At 39.9% G+C, this 23,337-nt stretch overlaps 1 protein-coding gene across 1 annotated transcript in view; it reads right to left on the bottom strand.

Annotated features, from left to right (window-relative positions):
- Positions 1–1,158: 1,158 nt before the first annotated feature.
- The window catches only part of LOC103734669 (EF-hand domain-containing family member C2-like), a gene marked incomplete in the record, with an annotated part of 117,959 nt that continues 95,780 nt past the window's right edge, over positions 1,159–23,337 (bottom strand). Inside the window, 7 exon segments of the mRNA XM_029563821.1 lie at positions 1,159–1,166; positions 1,276–1,418; positions 8,961–9,088; positions 9,090–9,127; positions 16,682–16,803; positions 16,805–16,818; positions 18,429–18,540. Coding sequence (XP_029419681.1) covers positions 1,159–1,166; positions 1,276–1,418; positions 8,961–9,088; positions 9,090–9,127; positions 16,682–16,803; positions 16,805–16,818; positions 18,429–18,540 — 565 coding nt within the window.

Below are 23,337 nucleotides of genomic sequence, written 5' to 3' on the forward strand. Positions count from 1 at the left end.
AATCCTGATGGGTTTTCCTTTATATGTGAATTGTTTTTCTTTTGCAGCTTTCAGTATTGTCTCTTTGTTCTGAACGTTTAGTGTTTTTACTATGATATACCATGGAGAGTTTCTTTTCTGGTCCTGTCTATTTGGTACCAGGACACTGGAGGCTGTGCAGCCCAGGAAACAAAGGGATATGAGGGCAGGACCCAGCCCAGAGGACTCCTGGGAACCGCAGGGAGGAACTGGGTATTTAAAAGATATATGAAAGGTAATCAGAAATAGGAAAGAAGACACACAAGGAAAGAATATAGATATATATTCTTCTATATATATTGGAATATATATATATTCCACCTAGTATATATGTATATGCTCATGAGTTCATTTTAATGAATGTAATGGAAAAGGCTAAGGATTACTCTGATCAAAGGAAAGGGATGTAGCCTAGCATGCATGAAGCCCTGGGTTCCCAGTAGGTGCAGGTGCTTGCAATCTCAGAACTGAGGAGGTGGAGGAAGAAGGAGCCAAAATTCAAGGTCATCCTACTTCATAATAAATGAGCAGCCCATCTGGAAGAATAAGACTGTGTCGAAAGAAAGAAAGAAAGAAAGAAAGAAAGAAAGAAAGAAAGAAAGAAAGAAAGAAAGAAAGAAAGAAAGAAAGAGAGAGAGAAAGAGAGAGAAAAAGAGAGGGAGGGAGGAAGGGAGGGAGGGAGGGAGGGGAGAGAAAAATAGATGATAGGTGATATGGTATTCCAGCCTTTTCCATCCTTTCTTTCCTCCCTTCCTAATTCAAGGAACACTTAGCAAGGACCTTTGTATATGCCCTGCATTAAACTGAGGATGTAGGCCATTAGCAGGTTCCTCATCTTTAGGGTACACTGGAATAGTACCAGCTAGAAATCCCTCACTTATTTCTGCAGATGTGTCTCACACTTAACATGGCATTCAGACTCAGGGCAAGATGCCCCACTTCTACAAAGGTGATTAGATAAGTGTGACAAGATAACTATGGGGGTCCCTTTGACCTTTTCCCCCTCCCATGTAGTCAAATATCTTTGCTTCTTTTAGGAATGCCTCATCCTGCTTACTTTCCAGAATATTCTCACTTTGTCTGTTCTCCAAAGGTGAGCTAAACAGGAGAACCCAGTGTCTTCTGATTTGGAACTGAAATCTACAGATCTATGAGTACAACCGGAACCAGATGAGACCAGACGTGAGAAATGGTGGAGACACAAGCTTTGGAGCCAAACCCAGCTGCATTCCATTCTGGCTATGCTATGCCTCTTACCTGAATTCCTCTCCATAGGTTCAAACACCGAAATTGTGTTATCGCTGAGATAAAATACAATAACAAACAACCTGTCCACATCAGCACATTTATCTGTGATAAGTTTTCCAAAATACCGGAGTATATTGCTTACATTGCTATGGCTAGATAGAAGAGAAATGAGAGTTAGAGGACTAGACAAGTAATCTTCTGTACATGTATCACAATAAAAAGACCTGCAGTAGCTATGCCATGGCTTTGACATGGGAGTTTATACTTTTCTAATGGTTCAAACATCTTATTAAGGTCCTAATCTAAATACTAAAGGATTTTCTCAATATATTAAACTTTCTCCTACTCTTGATATGTCCTGGGAAGTACATTGAACCATACAGAAATTTTAGAAACATTGGGGAGATAGGTCACTTGGGAAAGTGTTTGCTGAGAAAGCAGAAGGACCTGAGTTCAGTTCCCAGAACCCATGTAAGAAAGGTAGGCCTGGTGGCACATGCTAGTAATTCCAGAAGAGGGGAGGGAGATCCCTGGGGTTCTGTGGCCAGCCAGCCTAGCCTAATAATTAGTGAACCACGGGCCAATAAGAGATCCTGTCTTGAGAGACAAGCTAGATGGTTCCCGAGGAACTGTCACAGTTAATCTCTCACCTTCATATGCACCTACAAGCACATGTACTCACATGAACATGAACAAATATACACACACATTAACACAAAATGCTTTATAAACATGATGCTCAAAGCAGAGGAATTAGTCAACTGTTCTCTAATCAAGAGGATAGAGCACAGTTGCAGTAATTATGTCAGGTTGACGCACAAGTGTAATCCTATGCCCGAGCCAATCCAGAAGGCACACTCTACCCAGTGCCTGGGACACCTGTCTCATGTCGCATGGCTTTTCTGCCATGCAGCTCACATCTTCCCCTCCTTGTTACTCCACCTCTCTTGGATCATTTTCAGTTCCTTTCAAGGGAAATGTTAATTATTCCACAAATATTATAAACATGCCTCGACTGTGCTAATTGTTTAAATTATTTGTAAGTAGCCATTACAAGTCTATTTTCCAAGAAGGAAATACTATATTTTATTAACCATTATCTAATATAACACTTTTTATGTTATAAGGTATTGCATTAATGTTATACTCATAATGATTAGAAGCTGTACTTAGAACACTATGCATAATAGCAGGTTGAAGAGGAAATCAAATGGAATTTAAATTTTCCAAGGTGTGCATGAACATACACCTGTAGCCCCAGCACTGAGGAAGCTTAGTGCATGAGTTTGAGGCCAGCTTGGGCTACATAGTGAGACCCTATCGTAAAAATAAATAACTCATGTCCAGAGTTGATAGCATGGGCCTTGAAGAAAGCAACTTTTATGGTCTCTCAGTAGAAGCACAGCTGCAGGTATCAGCTAGTGAAATCCAACCTTCCTAACAAATAGTAAGTCCTTGAGGAGGTAATTTAAATCCTTCACCCTAGGAAGTGACCACTAAAATCTACATGTCCTTCATCACTTATATATGTCACAACTGTAAGCAGAGTGGTCAGCACTTGTAGATTCTCATATCCTGAAATCCATTCATATTGATAAAAAGCACAACAAAGTACTACTGATTTGCAGAGACAGAAAGTGCTTTTCTCTTCTGCATTATTTGACTATCCAGGAAGCTGTGTTGAGAAAGCACAGGGGCAAGATTCCCAGCTTGAGATCTCATGAGATCTCATGTGAGATGGAGCACAGCAGTTTGTACGGTTCATCCTGGAGCAGCCTGGGCAAGTACACACACAGTTCTGCTTTTTGTTAAGTGCGTAGTTCCCAGACCTCAGATGGAACTTACATAGTGCTAGGGTCAGGGTCTTTTTTGGTATATAACTGAACTTAAAAAAAAAAAAAAAAGTTCATGCCTCACATTGGGCACATTTCTTTGCCAGGCATGGTGGCGCACGCCTTTAATGCCAGCACTCAAGAGGCAGAGGCAGGCGGATCCTCTGTGAGTTAGAGGCCAGCCTAGTCTACAGAGTGAGTTCCAGGCAGCTGGAGCTACAGGACGACCCTGTCTCAAAAAAACAAACAAACAAAAAAAAGGTTTATTTTTACATGTATGAGTGTTTGGCCCGAGTGTAGGTATGTGTACCATGTGCATACCTAGTGCCAAAGAGGCCAGAGGAGGACATCAAATCCTCTGAAACTGGGACAGATGGTTGTGAGCCACTATGTGAGTGATGGCAATCATACCTGGGCCTTTAGCAAGAGGAGCTAGTGCTTTTAACCAGCCCCTATATTTATTTAAGTAATAAATATTCAACACCTCCCTTTTAACTTTACAGACATCTAAAATATCAACAAACCGTCGAATGAGGTCTAATCTAAGGGCAAAGGAATACTATTTCAAATTTAGCATTTTAGAACTTACATAACTTTATAAGTACATATGTTTACTATGAATTTTTCAATGTGTCATTTTTTTCCTCTTAATTCTAGTATTTTGAGGATCTCATCAATTGAAAATAAAACCTAGCAATTCACAAAGTTTAGTGTATATAAAAGTCACAGGAAACGTGTTACATATGCAGAATTCATAATTTCACTGCCAGATATATGGACTCAGGAGTGAGCTTGGCTCTGTGGAAATGTGCATTATTAATAAGCTGCCAGGGGAATCTGATGAGATGGTCCCCACAGCACACTGAAAGAAATACTCTAAGTGTCTTCAGATATTTCATTCATATAACCTAACTATCAAATGTCTTTGAAGACTCTTTTCATCACAGTCTCCGCCCTCCCAGGTGATCAACTCCTCATAACTCCTGCACCAACCATAATGTCACACCCAATTAGCATTATACAGACTTCTACTCTTGACTGGTTATCTCAAAAGATGTTTATCCTCATTGTGCTAAAAAACTTATAAATTCCTAGCTCTAGGAGCCATGTCTTAACTTTTTCTACATACAGCATAGTGTTAACTACAATCACTGCCCTGGAATCTTCCCACACCCTTCCACTCCCTCTTTCTTATCCATGCTGGAGATGAGACCCATAGCCTCAAGTATGCCAGTTGGTCACACCCCCAGACCCTTCCCACTTCTCTAAAATCAGTTTCTATTTGGGTTGCTTTACTTAAACTGCTCTTATGGAGACTAACAAGGATCTTCGCAATGTCAAATCCATCCTTAACTTTTTGTCTCTATTTAATTCTACTAATCAGCAAATCAGCAACTAGTACAATTGACCACGTACTCTTCCATGACACTTGGCTTGTAGCATTACACATTCTCTAAGGTTTCTCTCCTTCCTATCTTGTCTTCACCATTTTACCCTCCTTTGGTAGTTGCTTCTCTTTCCTCCAGACTTGTACTTTGCGGTAGCCCAGATTTATTCATACACTTCTCTACACATATTCATCCTTGGTGACCTAACACAGCCTCAAAGCATTAGTACACTTTGGCATCATGAATGGAAAGACTATCTACACGATTATGACTTCCAAATTTGTACCTCTACCTCCAAGTTGCCTCTTGAACCCCTCCCTCTCTCTCTCCCTCCCTCTCTCTCTCCCTCCCTCTCTCCCTCTCTCCTTTCCTCCCTCCCCCTCTGTCTGATACACCCTCACCCCCCACATACATATATATACACACACATCTCCATTTGATATTAAAAAGGCATCTCAACTTGTTCTAAAACTGAGCTTGTGCTCTTGTCCCCAAGCCTACTCTTTCTATAGTTCTTCCTATCTCAATGGCTGCCATCTCCACCCTTGCAATTGCTTGGGCCCAAATTTTGAGATATCCTTAGCTCTTCAGTTCTATCACACCTCGTATCTCGTGTCAGAAAATCCTATAGTCTCTACTTTCAAAATATGTTTAGAATCTGCTATTTAATTTCATTCCTTCCACGCATCCAGCTACAAGCCAGCTTTGTTGGACTACTGAAGCAGTCTCTTAGCCTGTCTGAATTCTACCGCTGTCTTTCTACAGTCCACTTAACACGCATTGGAGCGATTCTTCCAATATGCCAGCCAGATCAAGTTACTTGTCTGCTCGAATCTCCTTATCTTTCTAAGAGTCAAGAGTCCTTATGAGCCTGCAAGCATTATATGAGCACATGTTGTGCTTCTTCCACCTTATCCCTGTGAGCTACACTCTGCCCTGTCCTCATCTTTTCTATCCATGTCATGACAGCTTCCTTAATGGTTTCTGTATATCCCCATAAATGTACACTGCTCAGAGTCTTTACCCTGACTGTCTCTTCTGTCTGGAACACGTCTCCTCTCCTCAACAGGTAACATAACACAACTGAAAACCACAACTGAGGATATTTATCAACTCCCACCTTCCAGTTCCCTTTATCCTTTCCATAGCAACTTAAAGTGTTCTTTAACATGGTACTTAACATAGTCTATATACAATGTAAAATACTTATGTATCTTTCCCTTATTGCATGTCACCCTCAAGGAGAATAAAGTTATATGAGGGCAAGTAGGCTTTTACGGTTGCTTTGTTCATTGATTCATCACAAGCCAAGTAAATGCCTGGCACACAGCAGGTCTTTAGGAAGTATTTGTTAACCAAGCAAAAGAATTGCTCACCCAAAGCTACATACCCTCTAAAGACCAGAACAAACAAACAAACAAACAAAACTCTAGAGCTATACACTCTTCAGATTAGAAAACATGTAAAGGCTGTTTTTCAGTAATAGTTGGAAAATACTAAGGGGGAAGACATGGGTGATGAAAAGAGCAGATGGACAATATCTGAAACAAATAAAACATTAGCATTAAACCGCGACATTTTAGGTGGTATATGCTCATATAGAGCAGAAATATGTGATAGCAAATTTCCTGTTAGGAAGCTGTCTGTCCCCTCTACTTCTATCCATCATTAAGAACTGGATTAGTGAGCATTTATTTTACTACCATACTCACTCATCCACACCTTTTCTTATTGGACAAAACACTTGCGAGTCCTCAAGTATATAGCCAGAACCGTTCTAACTCTTAGGGAAACAACAAAGGCAGTCTCTGCCTTCAAGAGCTCTTAGGCTGGGGAAGCCCAGAAAGTACACACATGATTAATCCCCAGCCATATGATAAGCATAGATTCTATGGCAAGAAAGGTGAATTCCAGAACTGAAATTTCCCTCGATTCAATTCCTTGTTCAACTAAAAATTAGCTGTGAGTTTGGACAAGTTGCAGAGCTTCTCTGAGTCTCATTTTCCTTGTTTGAGGAATGAGTGCAAGAATATGATCTAGTTTCTTCCAAGGTTATTTTAAGGATTAAATAAAATCAAATATTATAGAGTAGTTAATGCACAGGAAACTACTAATTGCTTATTGTCACTACTACTGCTACTACTATAGGTACATTCAGCAGAGTATTGGGGCACACACAGAACAAAGTCACTACTTCAGCCCTGCATAGGCAAAAAGATATTCTGACTCTCCCAAATCAGACTAGACAATCTGCCCAACAGGCCACTATAGTGATGCTTACCCAGACAATAAAGGTCTTCATGCTCATCAAAAACTTTATATGCTTTAATTTGGAATGACTTCCTCCAATGACTCACAGTAGACCAATAATATATTAACCTCTTAACAATAGCACCCAGTAAATTTGTTTTAGTAGCAATCTATAAAATCAATATGCCCTGTATAGTTTCCTATCTCAATTGGTTTTCGTATTTGTATGGTGAAACTATCCTTTGAATACTCTGTGAGATCATTTTCCTTAGGTTCTCAGAGTTTTGAAACCTAGGGTTATTCACACTCATGTATGAGTCTTCAGCCATGTATGTGTCTGACGGTTACTATGGAAACAAGGTCACTGTGTAGGAGGAGCTTGATGGAAGTATATTCTTGGCACAAAATGAGCAGTAGACAAAAAGAAATAAGATTAGAGAGATTTGTGCCTATATGCCCATCCTTTAACCACAACAGCATGACACATAAAAACAATAATATCTGTAGTCAGGGTCTGAAGGGCAAGTTTACACAGTGCAGACAGAAAGAGAGACTAAGGCGACTACCCACAAAGAACTGTTTTCCCCTGGGTTCCAGAAGCTACACCCTGGATAATATTTCATCTTGTTTACTTATAAGAAAATTTCCCTCTCCTTTTACAATAGGGACATTCTTCCTGTCCACCTCCTCCAGGTGGCTGGCCTTAAAATCAGCACTTAGTGAAAAAGGGTCCATTGAAGTCCCACCCTAGAATCCATATAATATTGCTATCAATAAGGGAGCAAAGGGGATACTGTGTCAAAATCAGTGATTCTCAAATACTGGTGTGCCTCAGAATCCCCCAGAGTGTGTATGAGAACAGAGTACTGGGCCACAACCCCAGCATTTCTTTCTAGGACCATGTAGAGAGAAGCACAAAAGCTAGTATTCTAACAAATATGGGGATCACACTTTAAGAAATACTAAGTTTAAAATTTCAATAAAACTCCAAAATTGTTAAAAATAAAAGATTATTTCTTGAAAGAGAGTGGACATCATGTCACGGCAAAGGCAACCTTTCCAACAAGATAGTTCAGTCACTTTTATAGATACAGGACAGCTGTTGGTCTCCTGCCTTTGAATTTTTGACAACAGCCTGTGACCCCCCTCCCCATGCAATTTTACAAATTCAGGATGGTTTTTCTTCTTCTCTCCTTAGTCTTAATACAGGTTCCCTTTATCGTGTTTCTCCTGCATCTCCCAACCCATTATCTCCCTCACAAAAGGCTGCAGGTTTTAGTTCACACCCTATTCGAGCATCTGCAACATTTCCCCACTATTTTTCCCTGACATCTTTCTCCCAGGCCTGCTCTTTCTGTAGAAACAAAACATAACCATAACCCATGTCCACATTCTACATGCATGATTCAGGAGCAGATTTTGCCTCATGTATTTTAGGTATAGTTCTGAAAATCTACCTTTTGAAATTACATTCTTCTGTATTAACAATCTGCTTGTTACTGATTTCAACCAAACCTCTCAAGTCAAAACAATATTAATTTCCAAAATATCATTTTGCAAAACACCTATAAATCACTGAAATCTGTACAACAGGGGTTAGCAGACTACAGTCTGTGAGACAGAGCCAGCTGGCCACCTGTGTCTATATACCTTTGAGCTAAGACTGGTTTGTACATTTTTAAATGGTTGAAAAAATATCAGAAGAATTATATTTTTGATAGTAAAAATTGCATGGAATTCAAATGTCAATATACATAAAAAGTTCTTTCCATTGGAACACAGTCACACATGTGTTTACACGCTGTCCATGCAGCTTTCATGCTACAGTGGCATATCTGAATGGTTGTGACAGAGATCGTATGGCCTACAAAGCCGAAAGTATGTACTCTCTGACCATTAAAATGTGCTGACTCTGCCTCTGCAGCATTTCCTGCAACTATCTTCAAGGGCAAGAAGGACAGAAAGAGAGACAAACCGATATGGCAAAACAACAGACAGAGGGAATAATATGACTTTAGGGTCCTTCAAATAACACAGTAAAATGAGCACTCAGCAAGAAGCTGGAAATACCAGTGTGTTAATCAACCTCAATGAAAAACTGCAACTTGTTCCTGGGCTCAAAATCTGATGAGCTGTGTGACAGCCCTTGTATCAACAAGGACATGTCATAAACTTCAAATATGTCTGGAAAAGATAGGACTATAACCATGGTCCCCTCAAGCACCTGACGTAGTCCATGAATTTCCTGAAGTTCTTCCGATGAGGTGTGGGCTTGAGGCCTATGCAGGAACAGAGAGAATCCTCTTCAGACCCAAAGCCAGTGTAAGGTGGAAATTTCCTTTCTATTTTTTTGAAGAGGAGGAGGCTTGCATGAGATGGCGGTAAAGTTACCTATAACAAAACACAGGCAAAAAAAACATCAATATTTTTTTGCCCTGATTGTGGCTGGTTTGAAAGGTTTGTTATGATTTCAGGATGAACATGGAGATCTTTGCAGACTATTTTAAACCTTCAAACAAAGCATGGTAAAATACTGTGAGAGGAGGTTTCAATCATGTTTACAAACCCACAGAACTCACAGCCATTGGTTCTAAAGGAAAAAAAGAAAGAATCTGTGTCAAATAAGTAAACATTTATCTTTTGGCATCACATCCTCATTTCTGAGTATTTTTTGCTCTTCCTCTGATTTTTCTAATGCTATGAAAATTTAAACTGGAAACTTTATGCCACCAGCCCCATATTTTAGCCTGTAATTTAGCCCTGTCCTATCTTCAATCAACACTCACTAATAAAATTCTTTTCCAAATAGGACTGACTTTTGCCTTATTTTCTTTTTAACTTTACCCATCAGCCAGCTCCTCCTTCTGGACCCACTTTTTTAGGTCCCCCCCTTCCTTGCCTCCAATTCAACTCTAAGGCACTTTATTTAATCTCTAGTTAAAAACAGAAAAAAAAAGAATTTCCTTTCTTTCACAAGTCACTGAAACTGTTCTTGTAATGAAGCAAAATCCAAAACAAGAGAAATCCAAACAAGGGATATTTGTGGACACAAACTTGACTCAATAGGTCTTAAAACATATAACAGAATACATGAAATCTAGTGGGGGTTATGGGTGTGCAAATAGGGGAGGGGGTCTAAATATGATTAAGATGTATTGTACGAAATCCACAAAAATTCAATAAGAAGTAGCAAAAATTTAAATAATTAAAGATATCCAGAGTGCCTATTCTCTCAAAGGGAGTATGATATGGTAAATAATGTTGACTTTATTTTTTATTTTTCATCTGTGCAGAAAGAGAGGTTGGGACATATTTATAAAATCTCCAGAAGCTCTTAATCATTCATAGGCTGTGCCATCTCTGAGAAGCAACTGTCCTTTCTAGAAGAAATAACATACTGACCCAATCCATCTAAGTCACTCTCTCTAGCCAACCACAAATGGCAAAAAAAAATTCCAGAATCTTTCCTAATAAAAAATTAAAGTGTACATCCATTTTCCATGTCTTCCTCAAGCTTGATAGGCGTTTCAGCTGTGAACAAAAGTTCTACACAAGCAAAGGTTTGTTTTTCCATTGTCAAACCTCTAATAGAAGAAAGAACATAGAATTTAGTACACGTTACCATTAGAGAAAGTGTGCATCCATTTGTCATCTAAGATAACCTAACTCTAAAAACTGAAGTGAATTCTTTGTAAATGATCAAGAAGCTAAGGGTTTAAAGCCATTCCTAATTCTGATTGAAAAATACTTGCAGCTTTCACCTTTTCTTATGCTTTAGCTGCCTTTGTGTGAGATTTCCCAAGGCACAATCCCAAAAGAGTATTGTTCTATGCTAACAGAAAGTGCTCAGAGCAGACATGTTGACAAAGGAACTGCCGTAGAATATTTTGCACTGACTCAGTAAAAGGGGACAACCAGTGCGTCCTTGCAGAGAGTCCTTTGAGCCTCTCTTAAAGATCATTTTGTGATTAAAGAGAATTCTTGGTAATAAGAAGAAAGCTCGAATCTTGGAATTAGAACTGCAGTAGACTCTACCCTTGCTCATGGTTACATCAAACGCACTACTGTCTGGTATCTTTGTTTCAGGGCAAATATCTAGATGGCAGGAGAGTGCTATGTAATTGGAAGGGGGTGAGCGGTTTCCTCCAATAGGGAATATACATACACATACAACACTATGAACTCATCCAAGCATTTTAACTCAAAGAAGAGACATGCTGAATCACAAAGTGATTAAGAATATATTCTACAGCCATCATTACAAGTCTTATAACATAGGGTTGTTTTCTCAACAACCTAATTTTTGCAACAGATTAAGCAACAAAAGGCCAATTTAGAGCTTTCCTCTGCGCCCACAGTGCCATCTGGTGTATAAAAGCTGAGAATTGCTCCACTGTATCACCTCTGACTTTTACAACACCACAAAGATATTTTTGCAAATTCTAGCTCAAGATTCAACTTTAAATTTGAATTGCATATCTCTGGGTAGCTAACATACATTCACAAGGCTGTGGACTCATATATGAATGACAAGTTGACTATCGTTGGGTATTCATCATCCCAGCATCCTGCATATTTCTTGTGTTCAAAAATATTGATTCAGTAAATGCAAAGGAATATGAAAAGCATCTTCCCAAATGTGTTCTATACCTGACATTTTGCTAGACACTGAAACATACCTGTATTCCAAATACTTTGATTCCTCTAATTCCAAATGACTTCTACACATATACGTATTGAATAGCTATCCATGACTGACCGGATTCCAACAAATTGCAAGGAGATTATGTATAAAAAGTTGTCTAATGGTCCTTCACAATGACTTTTCAATTCACTATCTCAGGTGGTAGTATTACTGGGAAAAGTTACCAATCATGTCAAAGTTCATCTTCTATGATCCAATAACCCAGCGATAGATCCAGACTTCAGGAAACTTGAAGCTTATATAATTTGGACAAAACTTTTCAAGACTAAGAATGCCAGATTACTAAAACAAAATTAGGCCAGGTCTTTGGCTTGGAATTCCTCTAAAGAAAGAACCATGAAGACTAAGAAATCATTACCTCAAACTAGATCCATCTCTGTTTGTATCCAATACCTAGGTCAAATAATTTGTGAGTCACACAATGTCAGAACTATAAGTTTTTGGATCCCTCTACTCCTCAAACACCCTCACTTTATAGGGGGAGTGAAAGAGGCAAAATTGTTAGGTTCATCCAGGCCATGTGGTAACACCATAAACTAATGCTATCCCTATTGCTACAATTAGTGGTGGTCAATTTCCTCAAATGATCACTGAATTTCCCTCTAGGATAGTCTCCTCTTAGTCCCAAGAGTTCAGAGATGGTCAGAAATGACTGTAGAAAATGAAAGGTGCTTTAAGACTTTTGTTGAACTTTATTCTCAATATAACCAAATAAGCATTCAAACCCAATGGGAATGAATGATCATGTGACTGTTTTATTTTGCTTTTGAGACAGGATCTCACTATATAGCCCTGGCAGGCCTGGAACTCAATATGTACACAAGGATGGCCTCAAACTCACAAAGATCCATCTATCTACCTGCCTCTGACTCCCGCGTACTGGGATTAAAGGCGTGAGCTACCATGATTAGCCAGATTTAGTTTTGCCCATCACTAAGAATCAATGATCAGAAAGTCTTCTTATAAATTGAATATGGTGTTATATGCCTATATATCCCAGCACTTGAGAGGTTGAGACAGGAGGATTGCCATGAGCTTAAAACCAAACTATCTTACATAGCGAACACCAGGCCAGCTATAGCTACACACAGCAAGGAGAGAGAGAGGGTGATGAGGCAGAAAAGGGAGGGGGGAAGGAAAGGAAGGATGGGGGGATAAAGGGAAACACATCAATACCGAAGGACTGATCTACTGCAGTCTGGCAATTAACTCACCACTAGCAGGATGGTCACACTGCTTAATTCAGGGGTCACACTACACAAGACATCTACGGAATTGACTTTTCCTTGAAATCCTGAAACACATGAAAGAATCATCTTTCTACAAGACTGACTCTCATACAGGGGCTCACTTGTCTCTCAGAATTCTATCAAGCCCTGTGCTTCTGCAGGAATAGAAAAGTTACCCATGCACCTTTCTGGGGACTGAGGCCAATTCCTTGTCTTTGTGTGCCATTTCTTTCTCCTCTAATATAAGTTGGGATGCCACTAGATAGGATAAGGTTCTAAAGTACCAAGGCTAAATAAATGCATTTGACTAAGGAGATGGCTCAGTTGAGAAAGTGCTTGCTGCACAAATGTGAAGACCTAAGTTCAATCCCCAGCACCCACGTAAAAGCTGGGTATCACTGGCCAGTCAATCTAGAATTGATGAGCTCCAGGTTCAGTAAGAGTCTCTGTCTCAAAAATTAAAGTGAAAAACCATTGAGAAAGACATCCAACATTGACCTCTTACCTCCACATATACATACGCATACATCTACCCACATGAATACACACACACACACACACACAGAGAGAGAGAGAGAGAGAGAGAGAGAGAGAGAGAGAGAGAGAGAGATCTGTCCCCAGTTTCCTGCTGTGATGTTGGCACTTGTCACCTCCTTCCTGCTACATAATGGAGATGCCCAGATATTCTACTGATCACGTTAACTGACAAAGGAGTCAACGTGAGCACAGTTACTAACAAGGTCACAATTACTGATGACACTTTATTCTGGTTTGGACTTTAAAGATACCAAAATATAATGTATAAAATTCTGTCTTATACATTCTTTAAAAGATTCAGAAATAGGGGAGGTGAGGTTAGGGGATCTAAATACCATCAAATTATACTGGATGAAAAATCACAAAAATAAAATTAAAAAAAGAAAAAACTGATTTAAAAATAATTATTTGTATGTGTGCATGTGTCCATGTATGGGTATGTGCATGTGAGTGTAGTTCCCCTGGAAGCCAAAGGAGCCCCTGGCGCTGGAGTTACAGGCAGTTGTGGGCCACCCAACATGGATCCCGAGAATCAAACTCTGGTCCTCTGTGGGAACAGTATGTGCTCTTAGCCACTGAGCAATCTCTCCAGCCTCCTGTCTTAAATAAAGGTTTAAGTCACATGAATTATAAACAAAATTATCCCCCTTACTATCATATTAATACTGAACAGAGTCTTCATCAAAATTGCTATTTAATGTTTATATCAAATGTTACAGTATAACTTTTTCTTACTTATATTTTTATCAACATGTCATAGCCACTAATGAAGAAAAATAAAGATCACTGATTCACATTTTTTAATGCCAGAAATAAATCCATTTAACTAATATAGACTGAACTTTACAAAGACATCAAAAATGTAAATGTGAATATTAGAGACTATCAATCCACTGCCCCCATTCCACCACAGTAATCATAGTCATTTATAACATTAAATATGCCATTAAAACTCAAAAATGTTGTATAATAGTGCTTGTTAAATATGCATGTTTTGAGACATATTAAAAAGTCAGTGTGACTATGAAATGCATCATAATTTTATATTTGCATATATTTTCTCTTAAATGCATATGTTCATGTTATGTTAACTTTAAAGATACAAAGCATGCTTTAGATGTAATATAGTAAAGTCTATAGAGGGAACAAAAGAAGTGGACAGAAAGAAATTAAGCACTGGGACAGACTCAACCAGAACAGATTACAGGGCATTTAAAGTTGGTACACTTACCCAGGACAGCTAGATTTGGAGTACATCGGGGAATTCGCGCTGCCTCAGAAAAACTGCTACGATATGGACAATTGTCCCAGTCCCTTTTGTGCAACATTTGTTTGCCCTAAACAAATATTCTCAAAATCAAGCTCACAAACATTAGTCAAATGTTGGACTCTCTATTTAAGGAATCATTCCATGTTTTGGAATCATTAAGATAATCTGTCAATCTTTCATTGATATCGTTTAGATGAAAGTAATCTTCAGGTATAAGTTAGGGTGTTAGTGAGTCATTGATAAATTTTCAGTCTTCATTGAAGACTTACTGATTCTAATCAGAAATTTATGCTTATTAGAGGGAAATTCTTCCAGCCACTAGAAGGTTCTCTAGGGCAGGTGCCATCCACACACCCCTGGGTGACTCTTGTCTACAGTCACCAAAGTAAATATGTTCAACTGAGTTCACTGAAGAGAACTAAGTTTAGAAATTCAAACAAGAAGAGGCCACCAAGTTGGCCTTTGCAGGACCCAGACATTTTCACTAATCTGGCATGCAGATGTGGTAGAACAAATTTCCTTAATGAGCCTGGAAGTGAAACCGAAAGCCCTTTTCATTCTAATGCCTTTGTGTGTTCTAGTGCAGCATCTCTCAGAGTAAAAAGATTCCTAGGAAGGTTGGGCATGGTGGTGCATATCTTTAATCCCGGCACTTGGGAGGTAAAGGCAGGTAGAACTCTGTTTGAGGTCACCCTGATCTACATAGTGAGCTCCAGGACAGCCAGGGCTACATAGTGAGACCCTGTCTCAAAAAAGAGTTCAAGGCCAGCCTGGTCTCCATGGTGAATCCAGGACAGCTGGGTCTACAGGGAGACCCTGCCTCAAAAAACACCAAAAAAAAAAAAACTATAACTCCTGTTCCAGGGGAATCCAACGCTCCCCCGACCTCCACAGGCATTGTGCAACATGAGTGCACCTACCTACATGCAGGAAATATACACATAAAAAAATTATATATTAAAAATTATGTGCCTGTGTGTGTGCACGTGCACCAGCACATGTGTGGAGGTCAGAGGACAGTTTGCAGGAATCATTTCGCTCCTTCTCCCATGTAGGTCCCAAGGATCAAACTCAGCTTGTCTGACTTAGTGGCAAGTGCCTTTACCTGCTGAGCCATCTTGCCAGTCCCTAACTGTGATTTTGTTTTGCGTTTGGTGAGATCTTGTCTCAATTTAAATAAATAAATAAATAAATAAATAAATAAATAAAATGAGTATACAGGATATGCATAGGTTCTTTACAAATATTACACCATTTCATGTAAGAGTCTTGGACAACCCTTAGATTTGGGTATGGAACAGGGGATAGAACCAGACTAGGCACCCTCGCCCCAGTTCCAAACCCTCCCCTGGTAGTTCAACAGATCCTACCAATTGCAGCAGTAGCAGATAGGTGAACTCTGATGTGTGTAGAGCTAGAGGGCAGAACTCCAGAAGACTGAGAGTGGAAGTTTACCAAATGAAAGTTTGGATTTTAGATTTTATAACCCATCCTTTGCCAACTTCTAGACTCTCATAATATTGTGCATTGTGCTACAGTGGACCAGCTCCTGTCTTCTAGTCCATAAACCTCTTCTATAACTTTGCATCACCTAAGCCTACTGTGCTGACATATGTATAGTAGGTACTTAATAAATCACTGGCTTTTATTCTGAATGGAACTGAACTGAACTTACTTGACTGCAGTGGAACTGGAATCTATGAAAAGAGAAGCAGGAAACCTGGCTGAACCTCACCAGGAACGGAAGAACAAATGGGACAAGAGATTTCCTCAGAGAACGCAAATGAGCCTTGCCCTGTGTGGTAAGCAAGAGTTAAATGGAGAGAAAGGATTTAAAATTTCCGGTATAATTGTCCTACCAAAATACTGTCTACTGTAGTGAAGCAGAGAATTATTGGGGAAAATGGAAGCCCCTGGCAGGAGCAGACAACTTCATTTCTTGGCTCTTTCTTTGCTGCATGACCTTGGACAAATGTGCTTTAAGGGCCTTTGTTTCTTCACCTCTAAAATGGGGATAATGAGCCTACTTGTAGAGGACGGTTGTTACGGATACATAAGAGGAAAAATGCCTTGAAGACAACAAATGCACAATAAATGTTAGCAATTATGAGTCTAACATTTGACACTCAGAAGGAAAATCTTAACTAGGGTATGAACAGCCAAAGTTTGAAAAATATTTTCTAATTGGCATAAATATCACTTACCAATTCTATATTTTGTCTTATAATAATTCTTGGTAAATTCATCACAGTCACAGAGGAGGACTTTCCTTCCCCACACATTGAGGGTGGCTCCTGCGGACAGGTCACGGTCAGTGTAAAACTCGTTTCACTTTTCCTAGCTGACAAAAACAGACAAGCATAGCATTGGCACCATGGATTGTCCAGAGAACTAGGTGTCATTTCCCAAGGAAAAAAGAAATTTTTAACAATCTTTAACTATAGGATTTATAACTAAATTTTAAAATAAAATCAACTCCAAGCATTATTATTTTTTCTTTTTTGTGTATGTGTATTTGCACGTATATGCTCATATGTGTGATTCATGTGAAGTGGATGCAACCATGCCATGGCGTGGGTATGGCAATCAGATGGGTATGGAACCATGCCATGGTATGGGTATGGCAATCAGATGGGTATGGAACCATGCCATGGTGTGGGTATGGCAATCAGATGGGTATGGAACCATGCCATGGCGTGGGTATGGCAATCAGGTGTATTGGTTCTTGCCTTCCACCTTGTCTGAGACGGAGTTTCTTTGTCATTAGCCACTGTGAACACTAGACTAGGTGGCTTTGATGACTAACCATGCTTTGGTCAATTTGATACACCAATCGAGGAATTTCCTCCATCAGATTGCCCTGTGAGCATGTCTGTGGGGCATTTTCCTAACTGCTAATTGATGTAGGGGGACCCAGTGCACTGTGGGCAGTGTCATCCCTAGTCAAATGGGCTTAGGCTATATAAGAAAGGTAGTTGTTCTAGTTTGTTTTTTGTTGTGATAAAACACTGACCAAAACCAGCTTGGGAGAGGAAAAGGTTTATTTGGCTAACACAGAAGCTAATGCAGGAACTCAAGGCAGGAGCTTTGGAAGCAGAACCTGAAGCAGAGACCAGGGAAGAACACTCATTATTGGCTTGCTTGCTACCTTTCTTACACAGCTTCTTACCCACCTGCCCTAGGGATGGTACTATGTACAGTAGGCTATGCCCTCACACATCAACTAGCAATTTAAAAAATGCCTCACAGGCATGGCCACAGGCCACTATGATCTTGGTAATTCTTCAGTTTGCGTTCCCTCTTGTCAGGTGACTCTAGTTTGTGTTAAGTTGACTAATACTAATCAGCACAGCAGATGAAGGTGAGTCTGGGAGCAAGTCAACAAGCACTGTTCCTTCATGGTCTCCGCTTCAGTTCCTGCCTCTAGGTTTCTGCTTGAGCTCCTGCCCTGGCTTCCCTCCATGATGGACTGTAACCTGTAAAAAGAAATAAACTCTTCCAAGAGTTGTCTTTTGTCATATTTTTATCACATCAAGAGAAAGCTAACTAGGACAATGGCCTATGAGTTGCTGGGTATTCTTCTGCCTCTGCTTGCTATCTCAGCACAGAGCACTGAGATTACAGATGCATGTTACCATGTCTGGATTTATGTGAGTTCTAGAGAGTCAAACTCAGATCTTCACACTTGTATGGCAAGCACATTATGCACTAAGCCACCTCCTCAGCCCATCTAACCATTATTTTAATACTGTAGCTCTTGCACATAGCAATGCAATGCATTTTTTCTATATAGTTAAATATGTTTATTATTTGTAAATGCAACAGAATGCACATATTTATGTATTTCTTGATTTCATTCTCTATATCACAAAGAAGAATATGAAGTTTACTCCAGTGTTCAGGTTTCTGGAAGTTACATTGTAAGCAGTAATAAAACATGATGGTCCTCACCCGGTATTTATCCAACAGATAGCCATTTGCTCGCCACCCTGATAAGCCACCATATATATTGAGAACAGCTCGATCTGTTATCTGGCCTGGTTGATAGACTCCAGGTGGGCCACACTGTAAGATAAAACCACAACAAGGCATGGTAGATGTCTCTAAGCACAGTGATGATCCAGTCAGAGGATACATGCCAGAAATATGCATCACAGGGCTCTTTTCTACCATCCACAGGAAACCACATCCTCTACCTCTTCCTCTGCTGCTCCATCTTATGGGTTGGCTTACATTCCATATACCTTTCACAGACCTGATAAAAATCCATCTTACCTCTAACCCTTCTATCCTACATGTTTCTACCTTTTTTCTGGCTTTTTGGGGGGCAGGGGACAGGTTGACATGTCAGTACAGGCTGATCTCAGACTTACTATATAGCTGAGGATAATCTTGAACTCTCGATCTTCCTCCCAAACTGTACATTCTGCATTTCTTTCTGTCTCATTTGTTCTTTTTCACTGTAGATCTCCATAATAGTCACCATTAATAACCACACCACTGATTCTATGTTAGGCTGTCTTGAAATTTCCTAGCCAAAGAAATTAGCACTTCCCAAACTTCTGTGATTACAGGCCTGTGCCACCACACCCAGCCTTCCACTTTACAGGTAACCATCTACTTGGTTCCCCACGGAACCAGCAGATACATTAGAACTGTTCAATCTGCTGGAGCAGTGAGGTGGTTGGAATGAGAATGTGCCCCATAGGTTCCAAGTATTTGGACAGTTTATCTCCAGTTGGTGGTGTTGTTTTGCCTTTAGGAGGTATTGCCACGTCAGAAGCACATCACTGGGAGCAGGCCTTCAGAATTCTTATGTCTTGCCAGATTCTCTCTCTCTCTCTCTCTCTCTCTCTCTCTCTCTCTCTCTCTTTTGCCTGCTTGAAGATGTGATTGCTTGGCTGTCTGTTCTAGCCACCTCTGCCACCATGCCTTCCCCACCATTAACAGACTCTAACCCTCTAGAATCATAAGCCAAATAAATTCTTCTTCCTTATATAAGTTGCTTCAGTCAGTGTTTTATCACAGCAACAGAAAAGTAACTAAAGAGGAAGTTGGTACCAAGAGTGGGGTGTTGTGAAGAATATGACCATGTGAGGTTTTGGGGGAATGTAGAAGACTTTGGAAGTCTGGAATAGAAAAGTGATTGAATGCTGTGAGCAGAGCTTAATAGGTCATTTTAGTAGGAGCCTCTAAGAAAGTAGTGCTGAGAGAAAAGTAGTTCCAGAGGGAAATAAGGACTTAAATAGTAACTGGGATGTTTTGGCAAAGGATCTGTCTACTGTATTCCCTCAGCCTAAGATCTTGCTTGACTCTCAGTTGAAAAGCAATGGGCTAATTTCTTTGGCTAGGAAATTTCAAGACAGCCTAACATAGAATCAGTGGAGTGGTTATTAATGCTCAATACTATGGAGAGCTACAATGAAAAAGAACAAATGAGGCAGAAAGAGATGCAGAATATACAGTTTATAGAGGAAAAGAGCACTATGAAGTTTAATGTTGGAGCAAAGCTATGTGCTGGAGAGGCTCTCTTTGATAAGGAGACTAAAGTTTTTAAGGAGAGGCATCAAGATTTTCATTTAAAAAATGGAAAGAGCACCCTTAGGGCAAAAACCATACCCTGCTAAGGCTCCAACTTGTGAAAGGAAAACACCTAAGGAGTTTTCTTCTAGAAAACTACAACCCACAAAAGCTGTTTATGAAGCAGTCAGGGCTCATCCCAAACTAGCAACCAAACTTGGCAGTCATTCACATTGTACTGGCTTTAGAGCCACAAAAGATGCAAGAGTGAATGGGTCATCATTTCTTCCTCTATCGTTTCAGAGAGCTACAGAGGCCAGACAACATGTAACATCAGAGTGCCTGCGTAAAGAAGGCCCTCACAGGCCAAGAGGCTGTGACAGGCCATTGTGTGAAGCTATGACTGTGAAGCCTGGTTGGCAGTGGAGACCCCAAGAAGATGTTAAAAATAATAGAGCCATGAGACATCTGCCAAGGAGAGCTATATACAAAGAGTGGTGCCACTCCAAGAGAGAGATGTACAGTGCATTCAGCAAAGCTGGAGGGGCTGAGCCACCTAAGCCCTTTGGAAGCAAAGTCCTATAAGTAGGACATGGAGATACTAGATTTGGTGTTTGCCTGCTGGTTTTGGGTCTTGTTTTGGTTCAGTATTTCCTCATTATGCCCCCATTCCTCCTCCCTTTGAGAACAGGAATGTGTATTCTGTCCCATTATATTTTGGAAGTGTGTAATTTGTCTTTTGATTTTACAGGGGCTTACAGTCAAGAGATTGTCTTGAGTCTCAGAAGAGACTTGGAACACTGGGCTTCTGAATAGTATTGAAACTGATAAAGACTATGGGGACTTTCGAAAGTGGACTAAATGTATTTTACATTTTATATGATCATGAGTCAGGGAGTGGAATGTGGTTTGAATGAGAATGTTCCCCATGGGCTCCAAGTATTCGGACAGTTTGTTTCTAGCTGGTGGTGCTATTTTGGGAAGCTTTAGGAGGTGTGACCATGCCAAAGGAAGGAAGGACATCACTGGGGGTGCGTATTAAGAGTCTTTCTATCTCTCTCTGCTTTTTGTGCCTGCTTGATGACATGATCGCTTGGCTTTCTGCTCTGGTTATGCTTCCGCTACCACTATGGACTCTAACCCTCTGGAGTCATAAGCCAAATAAAATCTTCTTCTGTAAGTTGCTTTGGTCAGTCTTTTATCACAGCAAGAGAAAAAAAAAAACTAATACAAGCAGTCAGTATGAAATCCTGGGGTGGGGGAGCTATGGGGCAGGTGCAGATAGGGAAGGGGAATCTAAAGATGATTAAGATGTATTATATGAAATGCACAAAAATTCAATTAAAAATACATATTGTAAAAAAAAAAAAAAAACATTAAAACTAAAGAACTATTCAATCTGTTGCCTGTCTCTATCAAGACCTTAAAGAGCCCTTACCATGGAATCCAGCACTTTCTATATTATTCTCCATTGCTGTGCAAGCAGTCATCTTTTCTATTCTCTGAACTGAAAACCTCCCCAAAGAAGAATTGCTGCCTCCTTGCTACCTTTTCTTTGTTCCGGCTAGCATGCTGCCTGATCCTAAGCTCGGGAGTACCGGCTAGCTGACTGGACTGTTCTCAGAGCTTTCTTCAACTTTCTGGCCTCAACAACATTACTTACTCTTTGCTTTGAGTGTCTAAGAAGCACCTATTCCCTCTGGACTCTCCCCACAGAACCTAAACTCCATGAAGTAGGACTTAATTCATTTTCTTTCTCATTGAAACCCAAGAAATGGCATATAGCATACAATAAATATTTGTTGAATAAATGAATAAAATGAAGCTATTGATGGCAAGACACACTGCAAATGTCAGGTGCATCATTATTTCATATTTAACCTATTTTTCAAAGACATTCTAAAAACAGATTTCTCGGGCACCTCCTGGCCACCAGCTATGCATATTCCAGAGCTTCCTTGGGGACAAATTCTACCTCCCCCTGCCTTCAAGCAACACAGCATGACATCTGGAAGTGGGCACAGAGACTCTGGGAGAGCCTCCTGTGAGGACTGAATGGCCAGCGGTCGCTTGCATAGGAAGTGAGTGCCCCTGGTAACCTTTTCAAAAACAATAAGAATGAAGTTTAAAATTACTTTGTCCAAATTAGAAATACAATACAACATAGAAGTGTTCAAAAAACGCTTTTCGTTTCTAGGTGACCTGATAGGTGCTAATAAACAGGTCCTCAGATAGTGGCTCGTACTATATCATCTCATTTAATCTTTACAGTTACAGAAGGGGAGCTCCATTAATTGCATTTTATTTATTTTTAATTTTACTATTTTTTATTTTATGTGTATAAATGTATTGCCTGCATGTATGCAAGTGCACTCATGTCATGCAATGCCTGCAGAGGTCAGAAGAGGGTGTCAGATTCCCCTGGAACTAGAGTTATGGATGGTTGTTAGCTGCCGTGTGGGTGCTGGGAATTGAACCTGGGTTGTCTGCAAGAACACCTAGTGCCCTTAACCACTAAGCATCTCTCCAGCCCCTGTTAACTGCATTTTAAAGATGGAGAAACAGTGAGACATGGTGGTACAAGCCTTTAATCCCAGCACTGGGGAGGCAGAGGCAGGTAGATCTCTGTGAGATCAGAGACTAGACTTGTCTATATGGTGTGTTCTAGAGCAGCTGTGACTACAGGGTGATCCTGTCTCAAAAAATAAATAAATAAATGAACATAAATACATAAATAAATAAATCTAAAGCCTAAAACCAAAAATAAATAAAGATAAATAAGCTCAAAGAGGTTAAGTGCTCACATGGCTATTAAAGAGACAAATCCACAATTCGAGTCCAGATCAGCCTCTATACCATTCCTGTTATACACAAGTTACATTAGCTCTCAAATTATCACAAGCATTTCTACAAGTGTGACAGCTCCTTTTCATAGTAAATAAAATGCCAGTATTATCAATGACACTACCTGGTGGTCACCTGGTGACTAGTCAGTACACGTAGAATTGTGAGTGGCTCCTTTGCATTTACATGTGTGTGCGTTTGTGTGCACATGTATACATAACATGTGGCTGCAGGTGCACACGTGTGTGTGTGTGTGTGTGTGTGTGTGTGTGTGTTGACCAATATTGGACTGTGTCCTTGATAGAGTACAGAAGTTACATGCCAGTGTCCCATTCAAAGCCACAGTCAATCAATTTCAAGAGAGTCCCTTTTTTCATAACACTAATCGTTGATAGTGAATTCAACTATACATAGATACTTTCCTTACAGACAGTTCCTTTCCTTTACTTGCCATAAGTCTAGAATGTTCTAACTTCTCAGAGTCTCTGGATTTTTT

Source organism: Nannospalax galili, unplaced genomic scaffold, assembly GCF_000622305.1.
Source record: "Nannospalax galili isolate Female #2095 unplaced genomic scaffold, S.galili_v1.0 scaffold255, whole genome shotgun sequence".
Lineage (NCBI taxonomy): Eukaryota > Metazoa > Chordata > Mammalia > Rodentia > Spalacidae > Nannospalax > Nannospalax galili.